This window comes from Pseudonaja textilis, chromosome 11 (assembly GCF_049901715.1).
Source record: "Pseudonaja textilis isolate UNSWEBS1 chromosome 11, rPseTex1.2, whole genome shotgun sequence".
Lineage (NCBI taxonomy): Eukaryota > Metazoa > Chordata > Lepidosauria > Squamata > Elapidae > Pseudonaja > Pseudonaja textilis.
Window position 1 is genome coordinate 2521428 of NC_142000.1, and position 22674 is coordinate 2544101.

Consider the following 22674-nt stretch of genomic DNA (forward strand, 5'->3'; position numbering starts at 1 on the left):
TAGCCATGGCATTGGGGAGTGGATGAAAACCACCCTGATTTTTGAAAAATGGAGTGGTGCTACTACTGGAATGGCAGGTGGGTGTTGCCACTTCGACACACCCAAAGGTGCCTTTCCAGGACGCAACAGGACTTTCTGGTTTTTTCTTTGAAGACTTTTCGCTTCTTATTCAAGAAGCTTCTTCGGCTCTGACTGGATAGTGGGGAAGAGAAGGATTTATACTCCTTGCAGACAGCCGGTCATTTGCATCCTTTTAGAGGGTCATTGAGGCCACCTGGAGGTTTATCTGTGTCCCCAGGGTCACCTGAGTGGTGTAATGGAAGTATAAATCGTTCCATTCCCCAACCTCCAGTCAGAGCTGAAGAAACTTCTTGGATGAGAAACGAAACATCTTCAAAGAAAAAACAAGACGGTCCAGTTGTCTCTTGAAAAAGCACTTTGGGGTGTGTTGAAGTGGCAACACCGACCTGCCACTCCAGTAGTAGCACCACTCCATTGTTCGGAGGTGTTTTTCATCCACTCCCCCAATGCCATGGCTACTCTGTGTGGCAAAGGGTGGCTAACCTTCGGCTGGCAGAGGGTCCCAATAAGCAAGGCTGTGACGTGGATCAACTGAGCCGGGACTTGCGGATTCTTTTTTCTTGGGCTTTGGCTGAGGTCGGGGTGGGGATTTGTGAGACTCCCTTTGCGAGGTCAGTTCTCCAAAGCATCTTTGGGGGCTTATGGGGGTGTAGGTGTATTTCCCAACCCACAGTGGAACATTTTGGATTTGGTGCTGGGGGTTACGAAAAGACCCTCAGGCCCTCAGCTTGTTCGATTGAATTGGCCTGGAGCTCTTTCTCTGGGTGTGTTCGGTCTGCATAATTGGCTCTTTGGGGTGGGAGGGTTATTTTTCTAAAATGGGGGGGTGATTCAATGGCACGACAGAAGGCTGTTCATCCACTGAGCAGATTCTGTGGGGAGAGAACACCTTTTTAATTGTTGCTATGGCTCCTGGCAGAGAGCTGAGCTGAACTAACTTGTGCCATCATAAAGCTGCTAAGTTGGCTCAATAAAAATAACATCTCGCTGATCAATATTTCCAGCAAGAAGGAAATGGGACTTAAAAAGTCTTCATTAAAAATAAAAGAAGTCATGCTGGCAAAATTAGGGGAAGTGCAGAGATGGCTGAGCAGCCATCAAGCGCTGAAATCCTTTCATGCATATTTAATCTGGGGTTAATTGATTAGCCGAATTCTGTATAAAACATCCTGTTAGTGCAAATTAGAAGTGGGCGGATTTGCTTGGCCTGCCCTGGCTTGGCTACGCGAGAAGCCACACTTTCTCTCAAATGCTGGGAAACAGCTTGGCTTATTTTAGAGCCAACCCTACATGAGGAGCTTCCAAGCTTCCTTTGGAACAGCTACTGATCCGGGGGGGAGCAGAAGCTGTTTCTCTCGCCCTTCCATCTTTCCAGGGAGAAACAGAGAGAAGGAATGGGATACCGCGCGCCCACCTGTGCCCCCCACCTGATCTTACGGGGCAGAGACGTGCTTCCGCATGTCTCCTCCGCACTCAGCTTTTCCCTTGCCTACCTCTCCCTCCAACATGTTAAAGAATTGGAGAATTGTACCCCCAGGTCTCCTGGGTGGGTTGCTGCGATAATGTAAAGATGGGGCAGAAAAAAGCCCCTGTTGGTTTGGGATTGGCCCTGCCACCTGATGGACCAGCTCAGTGAAATGGAAGAGAGAGGCTGGAAGGCGGAAGTGCCCCAAACGTTTCTCCTCCATTCTTTCGGCACTCATTGTGCAGTTGAATGGAGTAGAAATTGCTGTCAGAACTGGTTGTAGCAAAAGTCCACCAGCACAGAGGGAGTTAAGAAAGCCTTTGAATTATCCTGCCATTTGAAAATGAACATTGAAGCGGACATGGGATTAGGAAAGAGCCCTGGTGGTTCAGTGGTTCCAATGCAGTATTGCAGGCTAATTCTGCCAATTGCCAGCGGTTCAATTCTCACCAGCTCCAGGTTGACTCAGCCTTCCATCCTTCCGAGGTGGGTAAAATGAGGACCCAGATTGTTGGGGACAAGAGGCTGACTCTGTAAACCACTTAGAAAAGGCTGTAAACTAGCACTGTAAAGCGCTATATAAGTCTAAATGCTATTGCTAGCCTTCCTTCCTTCTATCCATCCATCCATCCATCCATGGTGTGCAGTGGTTGGAATACAGTATTGCAGGCTAATTCTGCTGATTGCCAGCATTTTGATCCTGACCGGCTCAAAGTTGACTCAGCCTTCCAACCTTCCAAGGTCTGTAAAATGAGGACCCAGATTGTTGGGGTCCAGAGGCTGACTCTGTAAACCGCTTAGAGAGGGCTGGAAAGCACTGTGAAGCGGTACATAAATCTAAGTGCTATCGCTGTTGCCATTTTGGACCCTGCCTTAAAGGCTGATCATGTTCTTTGGTTGGATAGATGAGGAGAGAATGAGAGGAGATCCAGATCAGGAGGAAGGTGCTGTTGCAAACTCCAGCTGCTGGGCAGATTTGGTCTCTGCAAGATAAGACTCACGAAGACCTCTGAGAAAGAGCATGATTGGAACAAAAGGTACCACCAAAGGTCTGAGCAGGAATGCTACATGGCTAAACAGAGAAGATCGACTGGCAAGGGCTTTATATGCAGATGCCAAGTCCTGTAGAAATAAATAAAACCAGAAAAACAGAAAGCAGACCCCTTTCCCCCTTCTCACTTCATTTATGGTGCAGTAAACAATTTTTTTTTTTTAATTTCAGACCAGTTGGGCTATATGAAAACGGTTGCAATCCTCTGCGTGCCCCTTCACCATCAGGCTACTGGAAATCTCTTTATGATGCAGACTGATGCAGTTTTAATTTGCTAATTCATAATTGCTGATTTAAATATTTTATTAGTTGATCAAAAGATGAAATACAGAAATACAAGGAAAAATGAAGAAAATGGGGAAATATGGGAGGAAAATGGGAAAGAAGAAGAAAAGCATTGACTTCTGATTCTTTCTGGTGCAGTAGAATAAGGCGATCACCTAAAACCTCAGCCTTTTGCTTTTAAATAATAATACAGGTCCTTTGCATTCTTTGCGACATCAGCGGAGCCCAAAATTTATGTTGCTAAGTGAAAATTTTGTTACCTGAGTTTTGCCCCGTTTTATGACCTTTCTTGCCATAGTTGTTAAATTTTAACACGGTTAAGCTAGTAACCTGGTTGTTAAGTGACTCTGGCTTCCCCGTTGATTTGGCTTGTAAAAGATGATCACATGAGTCCAGGACACTGCAGCTGTCGTAAATGTGAGTCAGTTGTCCAGCAGCCGAATGTAACTCACAAGACCACGGGGATGCTGCAGTGGTCGTCAGTGTGAAAAACGGCCATGTCCCTTTTTTCACGTCCCTTTTGAACGGTCACTAAGCGAGCCATTGTAAGTCAAGGACTATCTGTATATAGTAGCCATTTCTATAACAACAAAGGTACCTAATCAGCATAAAGTCCAAAAGTGGATTCCAAGAATTTCCTAACTCCTAATTAATGATGATCTTGACACTAGCCAGAGCACTGTGAGTACAGATTGCAGGCCATCAGACACCAGTCTCCTGCAGGATCCTACGTGGAATCTGTATGGGATATAGCAGCCCCTCAGAGAAAGGCTTTATAGTACCACTCTGTAAAGCCTCAGTAAGGCCACACCTAGAGTACTACTGCATCCAGCTTTGGTCCCCCCACTATAAAAAAGATGTTGAGACTCTAGAAAGAGTGCAGAGAAGAGCAACCAGGTTGATTAGGGGACTGGAGGGTAAAACATACGATGAATGGTGGCACGAAATGGGCCTGGCTACTCTAGTGAAGAGAAGGACCAGGGGAGACAGGAGAGCATCTTCCAGTATTTGAGGGGCTGCCACAGAGAAGAGGTGGGGAGGGTCAAGCTATTTTCCAAAGCACCCAAAGGCCAGACAAGGAATAATGGATTGAACCTGAGCAAAGAGAGATTCAACCTGGAAATAAGGAGAAATTTCCTGACAGAGCAATCAACCAATAGAAACAGAAGTTGCCTTCAGAAGTTGTGGGAGCTTCATCCCTGGAGCCTTTCAAGAAGAGATTGGACTGCCATTTGTCAGATATGGTGTAGGATCTCCTGCTTGGACGAAGGGTTGCACTAGATGACCTACAAAGGTCCTTTCCAACTCTGTTAATCTGTTGATAAGAGATTGGATCAACGTCAGGCGTGGCTGCGTCATGGATGAGTAGAGGAGGCTTTGGATGGACTTTGGAGTCTATTCTGAATTTTCCCTCATTTATTCGCCTTTTCCCAGCCAGGCATTAGACAAAGGCTGACAAACCAGGGAAAGGAAGATGAACATGTTTGAAGGTCAAGAAACTGTTGGAGGAGGTTACTTCCAAAGGAAGGACTCTGGAAGTTTAATTACAAGAATATTTTAGGCATGCAGGATCCTCTCTTGTTAACACACACACGCATACACACACACACGCATACACTACAGAGTTGGAAGTGACCTTGTAGATCATCTAGTCCAACCCCCACCCCTGGCCCAAGCAGGAGACCCTACTACACCATTTCAGACAGATGGCCGTCCAGTCTCTTCTTGAAAGCCTCCAGTGATGAAGCTCCCACAACTTCCGAGGGCAACTTCTGTTCCATGGGTTGATTGCTCTCAATTTCAGAAAATTCCTCTTTATTTCCAGATTGAATCTCTCCTTGTTCAGTTTCCATCCATTATTCCTTCTGATGCTTTGGAAAATACCGTGTTTCTCCAACAATACGGCCTCCACCAATAGGAAGGCCCAGCATGATTTCTAGGCATGAGGGGAAATTAAGCCCCGCCCCCAAAATTTAGGCCTATTTAAACCAGGCGTTTCCCCGCCATTTCTCACATTGTTTGTTAGAATTACACGAGGTGAAGAGAAATGGGGGGGAAGAATGGGGGGGGATGGGGAGAAAACTTGCCTTTAGGAGTGCCCCGCAGGTAGCCTAGGCTAGAATACCCCGATAGCCGATCGAAGCTCCCTTGAAGGCAGAGTCCCCAGACGCTTCAGGGTGAGGCGTGGCTGCCTGTGTTCCCTCGACTTTAGGGCAGTCTCTTTTGGGCGACGGAAGCTCCCCAAATGCAGTCGCCAGCCACTTCGATCGGCCGGTAGAAGCGGCCTCGGGGCGAGTGCACACATACACACACACTCCCCTCGCCACGAGGCTTCTTCTGTCGGCAGACGAAAGCTCCCTTGAAGGCAGAGTCCCCAGCTGCTTTGGGGCGAGGTGTGGCACACACACACTCCCCTCGCTGCGAGGCCGCTTCTACCGGCCGATCAAAGTGATTGGTGACTGCATTTGGGGAGCTTCCATCGCCTGAAAGAGACTGCCTAAAGGCAAGGGGACATGGGCAGCCACGCCTCGCCCTGAAGCGGCTGGGGACTCTGCCTTCAGGGAGCTTTCGTCGGCTGATAGAAGCGGCCTCGCGGCAAGGTACGTGCGTATGGGCCACTCTAGGTGGGGGAGGAAATTAAGTCACCCCCGAAAAGATGGCCTACCCGTTTTTGCAGGGGTCAAAAAAAAATAAGGCCCGGCCTTATTTTGTGAGAAACACGATAGCTTGATACCTCCTCTCTGGGGCAGCCCCTCAGATACTGGAAGGCTGCTCTCCTGTCTCCCCTGGTCCTTCTGTTCCCTAGACTAGCCATGCCTGGTTCCTGCAACCGTTCGTCATACGTTTTAGCCTCCAGTCCCCTAATCAACATGTTAATGAATCAATTCTGGATACATGTGAATTTTTTTAAAAAGTATATTACTTTCTCTTCCTATTTCAAAGAACTTGGTAAAATAGATTTTCTTTTCATTTTAATCTTGCTTGTGCCACCGTGTGCGTCAGGCTAAATAGGGTTTTGTTCACAACATAATTTCCCCTTTTAAAAATTTCATGCCTCCATTTCTCAGTGTTTTACGAAGGAGGATTTTTCCTTCTCGATTTCCTCCTCCCACCATTCTGTAATTTGCAAGAGGTCTTACCACTAAGCATGGAGCGTGATCTTCCATTCTTTAATAACTCCGACTAGCACAGAATTTTGAGTGTGTTGGCTCATTGCAAATTTAAAAAGTGGATAAATAGAGGTCTGTTGTGAATCAAAGGCCAGAATATTCAGAAGATCAAAGCGGGCATATTAATGAAAGAATTGTGTTTTGGGTTTTTTTTGTGGACAGTAGATGCTCCTTAGGAAAGAAAAATCCTCCTGTGAGCTAATATAACCCTTGGTTGTCAAGATCGTGTAAATTATGAGTACTGCTGTATAAAACCTTAGTAAGGCTACACTTGGGATACCGCATCCAGTTTTGGTCAAAAGATGTTGAGACTTTGGAAGAAATGCGGAGAACAACTAGGATGATCAAAGGCCTGGAGACAAAAACATATGAAGAATGCTTCCAGGATTTGGGGTTGGCTACTCTAGAGAAAAGAAGGAGTAGGGGAGACATGATAGCAGAATTCCAGTATTTGAGGGGCTGCCATAAAGAAAAGGGGGTCAAATTATTCTCCAAAGCCCCAGAAGGCAGGACAAGAAACAGTGGATGGAAACTGATCAAGCAGAGAAGCAACCTGGAATTAAGGAGAAATTTCCTACCAGGGAGGACAGTTAACCAGTGGAACAGCTTCCCTTAAGACACTGTGGGTGCTTCATCACTGGAGGTTTTTAAGAAAAAACTGGACAGCTGCATATCTGAAATGATATGGGATTTCCTGCTTGAGCAGAGGCTGGACTAGAAGACCTCCAAGATTTCTTTCAGCTGACTTCCACATTGTCCACCTCACAGACTCTCAGACTTTATTGGCATATTAATGTATTGGATTATTTCCTAAACATTTCGATCACTCTAGCTCTGTAATGGGAATTTACCTTGTGCCAGGATGGGGAGTTCAGGTTCTCCAGAGTTTACTTCCTCTCTAAAATGGACTTTTTCCCCCTTCATTGGCCTACCCCTGCAATACTCCTTGTCTGCTAAATTGTCTTGGCATTTATAGTCTGATTCCAGACAGGCGCACATGCGTTTGCTTTAGGGAGGCCATCTAAATGATTTTTTAAAAAGCCAACCTACACAAAACAGCAAAGTAATATTTCTCAGTGGATCCTGGATGAAAAATGCATGAGCAAAACAGTGGCAGAGACGTTTTGCTTGCTTGTTCAGGAAATGTGGATCTTGGGGAGCAATTAAACCTTTGGAGTTTGTCTTGCCCACAAGTTCTCCCCCTTTTCTTGGAAAGTTATTTTGTAGACTTTAAACTACTAATTTGTAAAAACCCTTTAACCACTTTTCTGTAAGCTCTTTGTTTTAGAACTTCTTTGTCCAAAATCAAAGCAATCTGGAAAATATTGCCTTTAATTGAGATGCCAGTGTGCCTGTTGTACTATAACTGGCCAAGTGATGCTTCCTCATTAACGTCTTGTGAAATCAGTAACACCCGTTTACCTTTTGCCGTTGAGCTCTTTAAGGGTGGGGAAAAGATTGGCTCCTAGTTTTCTCTGGATTTAATTGGAGATGAAATGGTTGGCAGTAAGTCTTGGGAAAAATTGTTAAGACTTTTACAGAGAAGATGTTAGGTTAAAACAGTGCAGTATCCAGATTCAATAACAATAGCGCTTAGATTTATATGCCGCTTTCCAGACCTCTCTAAGCAGTTCACAGAGTCAGCCTATTGCTCCCAACAATCTGAGCCCTCATTTTACCCACCTTGGAAAGATGGAAGGCTGAGTCAACCAATCTTGAATAAAGATTGGACAAATCCTTCCGACTTGGGATGGGCTTACTCTATCTGCCTGTCCAGGAAGAGTTAGTGGGCCCATGCCAGATTGAACACAAGAGCCGTGGTGGCGCAGTGCTTAGAATGCAGTACTCCAGGGCTACTTCTGCTGACTGCCTACTGCCTACAATTTGGCAGATTGAATCCCACCAGGCTCAAGGCTGACTCAGACTTCCATTCTTCTGAGGTGGGTAAAAGGAGGACCCAGATTGTTTGAGGGCAAGAGGCTGACTCTGTAAAGCACTTAAGAGAGGCCTGTAAAGCATTGTGAAGCGTTATATAAGTCTATTGCCCTTCCTTCCACCCACCCATCCATCCATCATGCACAGTGGTTAGAATGCAGTATTGCAGGCTGACTGTCTACTGCCAGGTCAATCTTAACCAGCTCAAAGTTGGCTCTTCTGAGATCAGTAAAATGAGGAGCCAGATTGTTGGGGGCAAGAGACTGACTCTGTAAACCGCTTAGAGGGGGCTGTGAAGCACTTTAAAGTGGTATATAAGCCTAAGTGCTATTGCTATCTTTCCCGCTTAAGATCTCAGTCACCTGGGGACTGCTGCCACTGGCCTCTTTTGTGGAAAAGTCCTTCTCCAGAGTAGACCCGCTAGAGGCCTGGTCTTGTCTTAGGTACAGATCATGGGGTAAGACAAACAGTGCTGATGGAGATGGGAGAATGCATTCTTAAGAAACAAAAGCTCCTCTTCCTGTACATAAAAGGCTAACATGTATAGGGAGATTCAAACATTTCTCCTCTTATGCCAGTTATTTGACTTCCGGAGATTTTTTAAAAGAAGTACAGAACAGCTAAAAATAAGTTTCGCCATGAAGTGTTTGTTTTACAGCTTCGGAGTCTAGCACCCTATTCTCCTAAATATATAGGTACTCACGTATGTGGGGCTAACACCCAATTTGGTGTGTCTCCCATCCTCAAACAGCAGGGAACTTTCCTGCGGGGCCACTGCTTCTGAGGGCTAACAGCAGGGATGGGGTTTAAAAATCCCAGCAACCGATTTGCTGCCTGGTTGCTAGGTGGGCATGGCCTACAAGAACTTCTGGGGGCGGGGGGCGTTTTCACCTTTCCAAGGGTCCAGAGGTGTCCCCCAGGCCTCTGGGAGGGCGAAAATGGCGTCCCCCGGGCTCTGGAGGCCCTCTGGAAGCTAGAAACAGGCCCATTTCCAGACTTCCAGTACTTCTGGAAGGCCTGTTTTTCCCCCTCTGTGCGAACCCTGCACTTCCCTGCATAAAAAACGGGCCACATGGAGACTCCCGGGAGGGCCGGGACGAGTGGGGCAAACGTAACCGGTTCGCCCGAACTGGTCAGAACCGGTAGAATCCCACCCCTGGCTAACAGGTTGTCCATTCCTGATTTGGAATGGGAAGGCTTCCAAACAGGGAGGAGAATGATAGAACATGGTGATCAAACCAACAAAGGCAATGTGACATCGCTGTGAGCAGTTCACAAGCAGCCGTCTGATTCCCGTTGGGATAGAACTGGTCTGTGGAGAAAGTCATAAGTCTCAGGGCATGCAAGCATTTTGCCTTTGTGACTCAGGAGTTCTGCTGCAACACAGTCTCTCGCGTATGAGACCATTCGCTTCCAACCTGTTTATTCTCTGGCAAGTGATCAGCCCTAATATAATAGTACATCATTTGGTCCTCTAATATTGTTTATCCAAGCAAGAGTCTTTGGCAGGGCTCAATCGCTCTCATTTTGTCCCAGTTTTCCATGCACTGAGTTTGCCCAGTTTTTCAGTTGATGGAGTAGAAATTCCAAACAAACCATCAAAAAAGACTGAAAACCCAACAGCCTGGGTTCGAGACTCGAGCATCACACAATGGGTTGAGTGTCCATCTTCACCTAGCACAGGGGTGAGGGAAAGAGCCATCATTCCCCACCTCTGGCCTAGCTCCTGCCCACCTAGCAGTTTGAAAGGATGCCAATGCGAGTAGATAAATAGGTACCACTTGGGAGAAACAGCGCTCCGCAACATCATGCTGGCCACATGACCTAAAGGAAGGTTCCCTGGTATTTCCCTCCTGCCCTCTTTCCCTTTGATTCAATATCGAGATTGGCCATTTAACTGACCAAGCTATATAATTCAGGACTAATAATTTTGCCAAACACTAGAAAAAGGCATAAACTAGGTTTATTTTTTGCAATATGTAATATTTTTTTACAGATTTTTACTACGCAATAACTTTTTTCATTCTATGCACATAACATTTATAATGTGTATTGCTATTGCAGTGGCGATAACAGCTCGGTTTTGCACTACGGCCATGCTGGAGCCCCAAATGATAAAACCATTGAAGATGGAGATCTCTGGTGAGTGAAAGCGCTTTTGTCCTAACCCTTCGTTCCATCTTGTAAGGAAGGCAAGTTTTGAGCAGCAGCAACAACAGCTGTATAGTTGTTAACTGTTCATAATTTTTAGTTTATGTGCTCTAATTTATTAACTTCCTTCCCTGGTTTTACTGCAGAAAATTATGTCCAGGTATTAATGTTTAGCCTATATATGATCAAATATATATATTTGCAATCCTAACAAAAATCTTGTTTTTGAGCTTGTGATTTTGTTGTTGTTGTTTAACCAAAAAGGAATCCAGATCTTGTATTCTTGTGGAACTGGCACATTCTCCTCTTCTGAACTCTGATAACATATGAAAAAGCTGTTCTAAAGTTTTTATTTAAATCTCATCTTTCCCTTCATGCAGAAGGGAAACAAGACAAAATCCAATCGTGCTAAATGGAAACGTAATAAAGATTTTTTAAAAATTGGTGTGAATGGCAATGAGAAGGCTCAAACATTCCCATGTACAGAGAGTCCTCGACTGGGCCATCATTGAGCCTAGAATTAAGATTGTTCAGTAGGATAACATATGATCTCATCCAATTTTATTACCTTTCTTGTGGAGGTTGTTAAGCAAACATGGTAGTCGTTAAGCAAAACCCATTGTCCCAGGGATGGGATTCAACCAGTGTTACTACCGGTTTGGTGAGAGTTGCATTTTGTGCTGTGCGTGTGTGTACAAGCATTCGTAAAAAGCCATCAGCTGTGCCGCCTGGACTGCTAACAAGCGCTGCGCGCAGGTGCGCAGCGTTTGAAAATCCTCTTCTTTCCTGCTTTTTCAACCTCAGCTGTGCCGCGCAAAGCAACTGAAGTTGAAGAAGCAGGAAATAAAGGACAGCCAAGAGTCCAGGCAGGCAGGTGGGCCAAACAAATGACCAAAAGGTTGTTGCACTGAACCGGTTTGGTGTCTGCTGCTCCTCAGATCTCCCGGTTCTATAGAACTGGGCCGAACCAGTAGCATCCCACCCCTGCATTGTCCGTAAGCCAGGAACCAGAAGTAAAGACTGGTTTCTAGCAAGTTTGCTGTGGTGAATTGTCATGGACCTTTCTCTGCTAGCTTCCCACAAGTGAAGTCAGTGGGGAAGCTGACTGGAAGTAGCGCCTGCTCCCTCTGCTCTTTTGCCTGTGGGGGTCATTTGGTATATCTGTTTAGGTGAGGAAATATCTGTGCTGTGGTTAGCCGGCAGCAGGTGCGGATGGCTGAGGAGAGCGAGGACACAGATGAGGGGCCAGGACCACTTGGGAGTAGACTGCTGCCTTCAGAGATTGTGGGGGCTGGCAGCAGCGATGAGGAGGTTCCCCAGGAGCCTATGCCAGGTGTGCGTGCATGCAGGATTGCTCGTAGGAAAGAGCAGCTGCAGCAGCACAGGCGACTCGGGAGTCAGGCTGCAAGGTAATCGCCCTTCCTTCAAGACAATAAAAGCCAACTGTGAAACAAACGTCCTTTGCAGAAGGCAAAGACGTTTTGAAACTCCAGCCTCGTGGACATTCCAGTGTCCTGAGTTTGTATTTGAAGATTCTTGTATTGCAAATTATTTCTTGTCTTATCTTTTGGCAAGTCTCGCACAGTTTGTCAAGGCTTGTGCTTATCACAGCTGATTATTTTGCAAAAGCATTACAAGGTTTCTGTTCCCTTTGGATGGTGTTGGATTTGTTGGAAAAGGGCGTGGGTCAGAAGAACCTCAAGGGTGACAGGTTGTCTGGTCTCAACTAAGGCCAGGCTTTCCTCACGGGAGGTAAACGGCTGTTCCTTCTGCCTGCCTGTCTTGTGACGTTCCCGTGTGCAATTGCAGCTTTAACATGCTTCTGTGAGGAATTGTTCCAGGGGGTTCCTTCCTCCTCTTCTTCTACTGCCAAATCACTGACCCCCCCCCCCCCCGAATAGAAATTGGGGCCATGCAGGGCCTGCTGCAAAAAAAGAGGGAAGGTTAATTCTATGTTTTCTGCTCTTGCACATCAATTTCTGCAGCCCCCTTCACTCACCTGGCCTACCGGCCGGGGTCACACACCAATACCAGGGTTGCCTTTTTAAGGAAGGGGGTTCCCAAGGCAAACTGAGAGAGCACAAAAGGAAAGTCACGTTGCGCCTGGCGACAAAACACAGACCTTTTGCCGCAGCTTTCCTTGTTCTCTCTATGATCCTCCAAATGCCAGCCTTCTCAGGTCAGAAATGTAATTTTTTTTCCCCCAGTTTAAAAGCCAGAGCTTGTCACTTTTGAAATATGAATTGTAGAGCTCATGGCTTGCATTTCCCCTGCCCCCCCCCACCCCACCGCCAGCCCTTTCATAACAGAGAATAGCTGGTGTTGCACCAATTGGGCTGGAGGAATCTCTCCAGCTCTTCTATTCTAATTCTTCTTCTAAAGAAAAAAAGAATTAGGGATGACACGAAAGCGGTATTTGAGGGGCTGCCACAAAGAAGAGGGGGGTCAATTTATTTTCCAGCTCAAACCCAACAGGAACTGGTGCCTTTTGGGGATTTGACGAGAGGTTGCACGACGGCTGCCCTCCCAACAATAATTGACTCTGGGTGTCAACCGTCCCCACTTGGTCAGTTAGAAAAGAACGGCTCTCGAACTCACGGCTAGCGAAAGTCTACTTTACTAGAGCCCAAGCGGTTACAATGCAGCGAAGCCGGACCTGGCATTTCACGTCCAAAGCATACAGTGAACGTTCCTTTGGGTCCTGTCCCCCTCATGGTTATCAGGAGGTGCCCAGTAGTATTTATACCACTTGTTTTGCTAACGGTCCCCAGCTGTGTGAGCTTGAGGGGGTTGCAGTCCCCCCCTAGGTAGTCAATAGAGAAGCAACCTGGAATTAAGGAGAAACTTCTTAACAGGGAGGACAATTAATCAGTAGAACAGAAGTTGCCTTCAGAAATTGTGGGTGCTTCTTCCCTGGAGGTTTTTAAGAAGAGTCTGGACAGTCCCTTGTCTGAAATAGTGTAGGGTCTCCTACGTGAGCAGAGGGCTGGACTAGAAGACCTCCAAGGTCCCTTTGAGCTCTGTCCTATTCTTGGAACAGCCAGGAGGGCACAAAGACATTCTCTTTTCTTTCCTCTATGCCCCCTTCATCCCACCCCGCAGCTCCCTCTCCCCATTTCTCAGGACGGCCTGGCATCTAGCTGAGCAGACCTCTTGCAGCAGGATGGGGGGCCTGACATGGGGGCATTTCATGCTAGGCAGTGGTGGGATTCAAAAATTTTGATACCAGTTCTGCGGGCGTGGCTTGGTGGGCGTGGCAGGGAAAGGATACTGCAAAACCTCATTCCCTCCCCATCCCTACTAACCTGCTTTCCAGCTCTGTTCTCCTGGGCCGGGAAACCAAAGGAGACCCAGCCGATCATCTGGGACTCAACGGGATGGGATTGGCAGGGCCAGTCAGAGGCGGGATTTGCCGGTTTTCCAAACTACTCAAAATTTTCGCTACTGGTTCTCCAGAATCAGTCAGAACCTGCTGAATCCCACCTCTGATGCTAGGTATCATTTCAAGCCAGTGAGTTGGGGTGGATGATCTTTCCAAAGGGATCCACAGAGCTACACCTTCTCTGCTCAAGAAGGGAGCAAATAACTCCTCCGAGCCCAAGATCAAAAGATTGCTTCTGCACCAAGCCGCTGGAAATTACGGAGGGAGATGAAATGCAGGCCCATTTCGAAAGTGCACCCGGGGGACTCTTTCTCGATGGCCCAGTTTGCCTTTTCTGTGCCGTCCCTGTCCTTGGCTCGCCTTTGATCGATCCGTTCTGGAGAAAATCCAGCGCTGTGTTAGCTGGGTTTGGTAGGTTTGCCTGGCCTGAAGCCCGAGAGCCTTTTGCTGCTGTTAGTTCAAAAGCGTTTTGCTTTGTCGCAGAATATTAATATTGCTGGGAAAAAAACACATTTCACGTTTTATTTAGGCTTGGCTTTTAAAGAGCTGTTTGTTGCCTCCTCGGGCCTTGGTGCTCCGCAGCTTTTTATTAGCGTTATTACTCATTAGTAGTATTATGGGATGCAACGTGTGCGGCTCTCAGCCGGTTCTGCACATCTTGAGAGGTCAATTATGAAGTGGCATTTAATCCACAGTGCTGTAGAGGAGGGGTCTCCAACCTTGGCAACTTTAAGCCTGGTGGACTTCAACTCCCAGAATCTTTTGCTGTTTGATTCTTATTGGCTGCCATAGAAATGGGGGGGATGACTTGTGCGGACGCTAAAAAATACTGGACTAAAATCCACATGTGGTTGGAAAAAATGACAAAAAAATCATATAGACTTAAAACCAGAGATATTTTTATTGGGAATTTTACCTGAAATATATAGTAGACTTGAAATACCTGATTGTAAATGTATTAACAGCGGCTAGGATTGTATTTGCCAAAAACTGGAAAAATGAGAAAACACCATCACAGGAGGAAATCATTAAGAAAATATTGGAATGTGCTGAAATGAGTAGATTGACATTTGAAATTAGAGAACAAGAGGATAAACAATTTTATAAAATTTGGGATCTATTCTATCAATGGTTAGACAATAAAATACAGTAATGAAATATGTAGACTTTTAGAAAATAATAAATATATAAAGATGTACTTCTTATTATATCTACAAAATGATTTTAGGATAGATTTGGGATGATAATGTGGACTGTTATAAAACAAACTAAGTAAATTATGATTATCTTGTAAAACATGAATGAATAAAAGTATAGTCAAATGATTGATTAATAATGATACTAAGGTATTTAATTTTTGATTGAAAATACGAGATTATAGGCAATGTAATTGTAATTGAAGACTACGAAATGGAAGCACAAAACAATTTGTAAACCAACCGGCATACTGCATGTACACATATGGAAGATAGCTTGGTGTTTTTATGTTCTGTTTGTTTATGTTTGTTTTTTAAAACGAATAAAAACTTTTTAAAAAAAAGAAACGGGGGGGTGGGTAATTTGGTATTTGGGAGGGGAAGGTTGCTGGAGTGTGAAGATGTTCCTGTGTGGACTAAAAAGGAGGGGATGCTTTTCTGCTTACTGTGTCAACTCTGTCAATATTTCTATGGTCTTTTATAGTTGCCAACAGAAAGGGAGGTGGGGAGCATTGCGGCAGCTTGGAAATCAAAAGTGCATTCCATAAATAGTTTTCAAAGATAGTAACTAGGCGACTGAAGTTTCTGCCATGCAAAATTCTAACCGGAGAGCATGATTGATGACTCTTGGCTATGGATGTGTCCCATTGGAGAATATGAATTAGGATATACCCAGGGGGTGCGGGGGAACCAAGAGTGACAATGAACGATGTGTCTCAGAGTCAGCTACATCCAGGCAGTGCTGGCATGTTAACTCCCAATAAATCCTTTTTGAAGTTTTGGAAGTTTGGCTCGAGACTCATGATTTAAATGAGGGGAACTGCCAGGATCCTGACAGGTAGCTGCGAAGCCTGGCTGCGGATCTAACTGGACCAACCTCCTTAAGGGACTCCTGACCCGCCGGTCGCCAGGAGCACAGCATACCTGAGACAAGGACACGCCGGGTGTTACCTGCACACCTCTCGACACAGTTGCCTCATTAATCCAAGAAGGAGGCTTGCTTCCCTCCTTTTGGGTTGAGCCTCACCAGTTCCCCTTAGGTCAGTTCCCTCCCCTCCAGCACCCTGCTCTGCCCACACAGAGAGTAACTGGAGCCTTGTGCCTGCCTCCTGGTGGGCTGGCAGAGAGGAAGATGGCTCCAGGCAGCCTCAGAAGGCAGAGTCTGCTTCTCCACGTTCTGCCTTGCTAGGGGTAGCTTGCCACAAGAATCGAAGCTTGGTGCCCTGAGCATGCTGCAGAAACAGGCTGCTACCAGAGGTGGGCTTCAAAAAATTTAGCAACCAGTTTTCTGCCCACTTGCTGGGTGGGCGTGGCCATGGGGTGTGTGGCCTAGTCGACCTTCTGCACCACGGCAGGGGTGGTGGTGCGTTTTTGCCTCCCCGGGCTCTGGAGGCCCCCTGGAGGCTGGAGATGGCCCTGATTCCAGCCTTCCCAAACTTCCAGGAGGCCCATTTCGCACCTTCCCCGAGCCTCCATGTGGGCCCTGCACTTACCTGCATCCAAAACGGGCTGCGTGGAGACTCCTGGGAGGGGTGGGGTGGGGTAGGCGGGGCCAGCCAGTCGTTGCAAGTACTGATTCGGCGGACCGGATGTAAAATTTGCAACCGGTTCGCCTAAACCGGTGCATACCGGTAACAGCCCACCCCTGACTGTTGCTAAGGAGTGAGCAGGGTATCTCTCTGCAGCTGAAATTTATAACTTAGCCAATTATTAAACTCCAGAAATTTTTGTTAGAACCATGCACTTATTTCCTATGTCAAAGTAGCTCCCAAGGCTGGATAGTCTGATCTAGTTTTCTGACTTGGCAGAGCTCAAACCTGTTGATGGCTGCAAAAATCCTTAGAAGCAACACACACGCAAACACGTGTGCGCACACACAGACAGACATGCCTTCTTTATTCTCACGTTGTACCCATGGTGGCTCTGGAGTCGCCATTTATTGTTTGTTAGTTTATTAGAATTTGTCAAACAAAAACAAGAAGAAGAATAAAAGAATAATAATACAATGACAGGGACGATAGGTACATTAGTGCACTCGTGCACGCCCCCCCTGTTAACCTCTTAAGTATGATGTAAGGTCCACAGAAGTCAATTTGTCACTGAAACTGTGAAAATTTATAGCTGAAACAACTGAATCAGGTTCAGACTTCGACAGCTCTATTACAGACATCATTTTTTTCACAGTCAAGTTTAGAACGATTTACTTTGAATTTAAAGCTGTTGATCACGTGTGTATTATTGCGATTAAAACAAAAAGAGGCATCCACAAGTAAAAAAAACATTTACTACATATAATTTTGTATGCAATACCTAGGTCTGACAGCATGCGATTCTAATTATCCAGACTGAGAATTTTGAGCCTAGTAGCATATAAGTCCCGTGCTGTGACTGTTTTCTCCGGACGAGGGCAGTGTTGCTTTGAAAAGTGAAAACATTTCCTTTCCGTCCATACGCTGACTCATCAAGTTTAGGGAGGGATAAGAAATGTCAACTGGCCTATCTTGCTTGATTATGCTGGGCCGGATCAAATGGGATCGTCTGGGAGAGATGTTCTAGTACCTTCCAACCCCGTGGTTCTATTCCAAGAGGGTTTGTTTATATGTTTGTTTGTCAAACAAGTACAAGATAACAAGTGTAAGTATGAACATAAACAAGAACAAAGGGAGTAAATACAAATAAATGTATTTAAGACAGTAAGACAGGGACGGTAGGCACGCTGGTGCGCTTATGCACGCCCCTTTTAAGGACCTCTTAAGAATGGGGTGAGGTCCACAGCAGACAGTTTGAAGCTGTGAAGCTGTGAGGGGTTGAGGCTGTAACCACGGAGTCGGGTAGGGTGTTCCAGACATTGACTACTCTGTGGCTGAAGTCGTATTTTCTGCAATCGAGTTGGAGCGGTTTACCTTGAGTTTGTATCAGTTGTTTGCCCGTGTATTATTGTGATTGAGGCTGAAGAAGTCATTGACAGGCAAGACGTTGTAGCAGACATTTTTGTGTACTATGCTTAGATCGGACTGCAGGCAGCGCAGTTCCAGATTGTCCAGGCCCCAAATATTGAGCCTGGAGACATAAGGAATGCTATTGTGAGTGGAGGAGTAGAGAATTTTTCTCAAGAAATACCTCTGAACTCGTTCAATTGTGTTAATGTCCGATATACAGAGCGGGTTTCAGGCGGACGATCTGTATTCGAGAATTGGTCCGGCAAAGGTTTTGTATGCCCTAGTTAACAATTCAGTGTTGCCGGAAAAGAAGCTTCACGAAATAAGGTTAACAATTCTTCAAGCCTTTTGGGCTTTAAGCCCTTTCCCGCTTTCTTCGGTGTTTGTAGAAAACCCATATCTGTTTTCCCATCCAGGATTACCTACGTGCCACAGATAAACCCGAGGAAGCAACCTTGGCAAACAACATTGCTGGTTTTGCTGGAAAGTGTGATCTATTGCAGCATTTCTCAACCTAGCAACTTTAAGATACAGAATTCTGGGAGTTGAAGTCCACCTATCTTAAAGTTGCTAGGTTGACAAACGCTTGTCTGTTGGATTATCTTGTCTGCTTTCTGTCCTGGACTGAAAAGCCATTTTGAGTGGGGCTCAGCTCCTGCCATAACCTTTCCCTTCCCCATTTCCTTCCCCACCATGAAGTGGGGGAACCGACCCCTCTAAATCTGAGCTGATTGCAAATTTCACAAATGAAGGCCCAAAGCTTTTCCTCTTTTCAGTGGGATTTTAATGTGCCCTGCCAGGATGCTGAAGAAGGATGCCCACTGCCCAAAAGTTGCTCCCTTCACCAAATGCACGGCGGAGTTTGACTAAAGAAGGGCCTTTCAGGGAATGGGGAGGCATCTCCGAAAAAGCTTTTATTTTGAATAAAATATATTACTTGGGAAAGGTGCAGCCAGGGTTTCTCTGCTGGGTTTTTGTAAAGAAATAAATAAAATGGATGCTGAGATTTTGACAGGCTTGTCTTTATGATAAATGGAAAGAGGCAATGCCTCAGGTACAAAATGCCTCCCTGGCATTTTGTACCCAACAGTGTGCCTGCCGTCTTAGTCTCTCGGCAAAATGGATATAATTTCTAGATGTAGCTAAGAAAAGTTCCAAGATATTTTCCTAGTGTATTCTGCCATCTCGTGGTGGGTGTAAAATAACTCCCTTTCCTTTTAAAAGGTGCTCTGGTTTCTTTTGCCCCCATAGTGTCAAGGCCTGTTTTTATTCAGTTTTTCAACTGCTTAGCAGTAGATTCTTTTAAGTATATTCCTCTCTTTCCTCTTTTGAACAAAAAATAAAAAATAAAATGGTTTTTTTTTTTCTTGGAGTAAACGCTGCAACTTCGTCTCATCTGGGAAGTTTAAATTCAAGGGGAAAAAAATCCTTTGATGAACAAACCTAATATTTACCCCTCAAAAAGACGTAGTCTAATTCATTTCAAAGGAAAGCTGATTTACTGACATACTGCTGCTGCTTTTAGTGTTCTTATCCCTTTATCTATTCCCTTTCTAGTTTTTCTCGGCTGCATCGTCCCCAAATATATTCAAGTTTTTTCAAAAATCATCCAGCACCCTACATCTCAGAAATCAAATGATTCCTAGAATCATACCACATGCTTAAAACTTCCCTGCCTAGTGAGGTTCGGTCTGTAAGGTATTGACGATCCCATCTGTAAGGTACAGTCCATTATTAAGGTATTAGCTAATCCCAGTTTAATATGTGGAAATTTAATAAGGACCCATTCAATTCCATCCTCTATTTATAAAGGCGTTAAATAGCATTGCATCAAGGAAGGACTGAGCCCTGGGGGACTCCTGCTCAGTATTTTACTCCAGGGAAATGCAGAGCCTTTAACAAGCCCCTTTGGGCCGCTGCAAATCCAGAGAACAGTCAGGGTGGAAATAAAGCAGTATTTTGGACGTGAGCTAAACAAGGGTCCTTTGGAAGTGTGAATGGAAGCTTTCTTCATATATAACTTGGCACACAGTTGACTTACCACCTGGAAACAAATACTGTGGGAGTAAGACACCCCTGACACCCCTCAGGGTGTGTGTGCCTTAAAATGGCTTCTACTGTACAGCACAGTGGACTTGCCATGGTCATGGCTTCACAGTACTCCACAAGAAGAAGGCTCCCTCTCAGCCCACCAAGGAAACGTCAGGCGATTGGCCAAGTGCAATCAAAAAAATGAAACACCAGCCTAGAAAAGAAACTCCCAAAGAGAGGAATAGAAGAATTGTGAGGCTGCGAGAGAGAGTACAACAGCGTGACTCCCGACTACAGAATTTTCCTGTGCAATACAGGATTGGGATAAATAAATACCCGAGCAACGCCGGCTAGTTGAAAATAAAAGCAAGGAAATTATTTGGGATTAAAAAGAAGAAATCGGGGAATGCTGAAACAAGTATTTAGAGATGCATATAGGAATGATAAAGATAAGTTAAAAGACAGGGATGCCTAGAATTGAATAAATTATTGTGTAGCCCAGGAAACGGATGCTTTTCAGGGGCTTTGCAGGTCCCGGTTTCCAAATCCAGCCTGCTAGGAGAAACTGGCCTGGATTCTCTTTCTCCACCTGTACGTTAAAAGCATAAAATTCATCACTCTCTAGGATCATTTCCTAAGCTGAAGGAACTCTGTGATCTTCTCAGGAGTCCACATTGGGCTTCTTCCTTCCCCACCCCCCAACATCCCACCTTCATGACATCCGTTGTCAAATGATACAACACCTTCTCTCTGTTCAGGGTGCCCATTGAAACGGTCTGCCTGAAAGTGCAGCCCCAACCTTGGATTTGCGTCGTGAAGTTCAAGTTTTCTCCACAACCCGTTGCAATTTTAGCTCTCACAGAACAATCACAGAACTGCTCCTGCACCCTACATTTTACTGTTAGATCTTCAAAGACTCCTGTTGGGGAGTGTGAACAGAGGGGTTTTTTTTCCCTCTTAAAAACTCCCCCTCCCCCCATTTCCATGGCAGCCCACTGATACAATGAGGACATAAAAGTAATATATTGCTTCCAGCCAACGTAGATGCAACTGAGTGGTGGGGAACAATGGCCTTTTTGACTTGTGGGCTTCAACTCCCGACATTCCTGAGCCAGCCATTCTGGAATTCTGGGAGTTGAAGTCCACAAGTCCTAAAGGGGACACCTTTCCCCACCTCTGGTCTAACTGAAAGGTGGAATGGCCAAAGCGGTGGCTCCTGAAAAACTCCAGCACCAGCTTTCTCCGTTCTAGGTACTTAGACTGACATCTCATCCTGGCTGGCTTGGAAAGGTCTGAGCCCAAAGGATTTTGCAAGGAGCAAAGGCCATTGGAAAACTTGGATGTAGTCTGAGATTGTCTCGAAAACCAGACTTGCTCTCTCTGTTGACCAACCTTCCCAGGGGACCAGACGTCTGGTTCCTGCTCTCAAAGGGAGTGGAAAGAGGCTCGTTGGAGCCTCTCCTGACTGTCAGGGTTCCAAGTAATCTACCCATAGCAAACAGGACTCCAAGGCAGGTAGATTCCATAAAAAACACTTTTATTGGATACATTATATTGGCACAGACTCGGTGAAAACCGACTCTAGCAGTTCCCACGGTTTTCACCTAATTAACAGTAAAAGTTTCCCCCCTTTTTCCAAACAGTCAGTCCCATGATCCAATCAACGTGCTGGCCGGTTGCTTGGCAACTTCACCCCTCCTCTCTTCAGCTACCTGTGGGAATGTCCTTGGTACCCGGAGGAAACTATTGTGTTTTGGCTATGAACGCCCCTTCCCCCCCTCCCCCCCCGCCAGCTACCTCTATTCCCCCTTCCCTAACCCTCCTCTTGAAGCCTCCAAGATGTCCTCAGTCAGGCCAGCTTCAGAGTTGACACCCTCCTTGTTCAGGAGCCCAGGCAAGCACCTTTGCCTTTGGAAGCCGGCCTGTTTGAGTCACAGCACATCATGGCTTGGTCCTGTGCCAAAGACAACTAACTCGTTCAGTGTTCCAGGAATGGAATTCAACGCTTTGTGTGCCGTGTCTCCCATTCATGGCAGACATGGAAGCGAGTGACCTTTTGCATACACAGGGTAGGCCTGGTGCTATTTGCAGTAAAAGGCAATCATCAAAAGAATGACTTTTGCCCTGGGACTTTAATCTCCAACTGTTTGATCAGTGCACTGGGAGCAAAATGTTCTAGCCGGGTGCCGGGACTCCAGCACAGATGCCCAGGGGAAGGATTGGCCAAACTGGTTGCCACTCCCCAGGCCAACTCCTGAAAGTCCCTGGAACGAATGAAAGCGGTTGATACAGTTGCCCCCCCCGCCCAGCCTTTTCGGATCATGCAGCGTTTCAACACCAAATTCAATTTTAACTCTCTCTTTGCTATGCGAAGAATTCATCACAGGATGTCCATGCTGCTTGCGAAACCGGCCAGCCCTCGTGGCATCTCATCTGTCACCCTTATTCTGACAGATGAAGGGCTGCAGGAGTTTCATAACTTGGGAGTTCCACACTACACACGTGTTTGCATAGGACATCAATACACATGGGACATAACTACGCCCTGGAGGTCAGATGCACGCAGATCACTCTTGGCTGCTGGAATATCCAACATGAGCAAAAGGCACCCACCAGCCCTTTCCTGTTGGGCACCTTCTGGTCTGGAAATGACCAGAATTCATAGGCAAGTTACCCTTGCAGTTGGCATTGGTAGCGGTGGCAGCAGTGTTGCATTGAAGGTAACCGATTGAGCATCCCACCTGCGTATCAACGGAAACGGTCACCGGAATGGGGCCTCTGATTTTCCAACTGAATCAGTGGAGAAGTATTTCAGGCTGAGTTGAATAGAACCATCAGATACTTTCTATTGGGTTCACACAATTCAGTGAGCTTTGGATGTCTATTTGGGCTATGTAGGAGCCATGGTGGCACAGTGGTTAGAGTGTAGTACTGCCGGTTGCCTGCAATTTGGCAGTTCATATCCCACCACTCTCAAGGTGGATTCAG

At 46.0% G+C, this 22674-nt stretch overlaps 1 protein-coding gene across 1 annotated transcript in view; it reads left to right on the plus strand.

Annotated features, from left to right (window-relative positions):
* Nucleotides 1-22674, plus strand: part of PEPD (peptidase D) — a 168463-nt gene that overhangs the window by 117486 nt on the left and 28303 nt on the right. The window contains exon 11 of the mRNA XM_026714484.2: nt 10052-10129. Within this exon, the coding sequence (XP_026570269.2) occupies nt 10052-10129 (78 nt within the window). The remainder of the gene's footprint in view (nt 1-10051; nt 10130-22674) is intronic.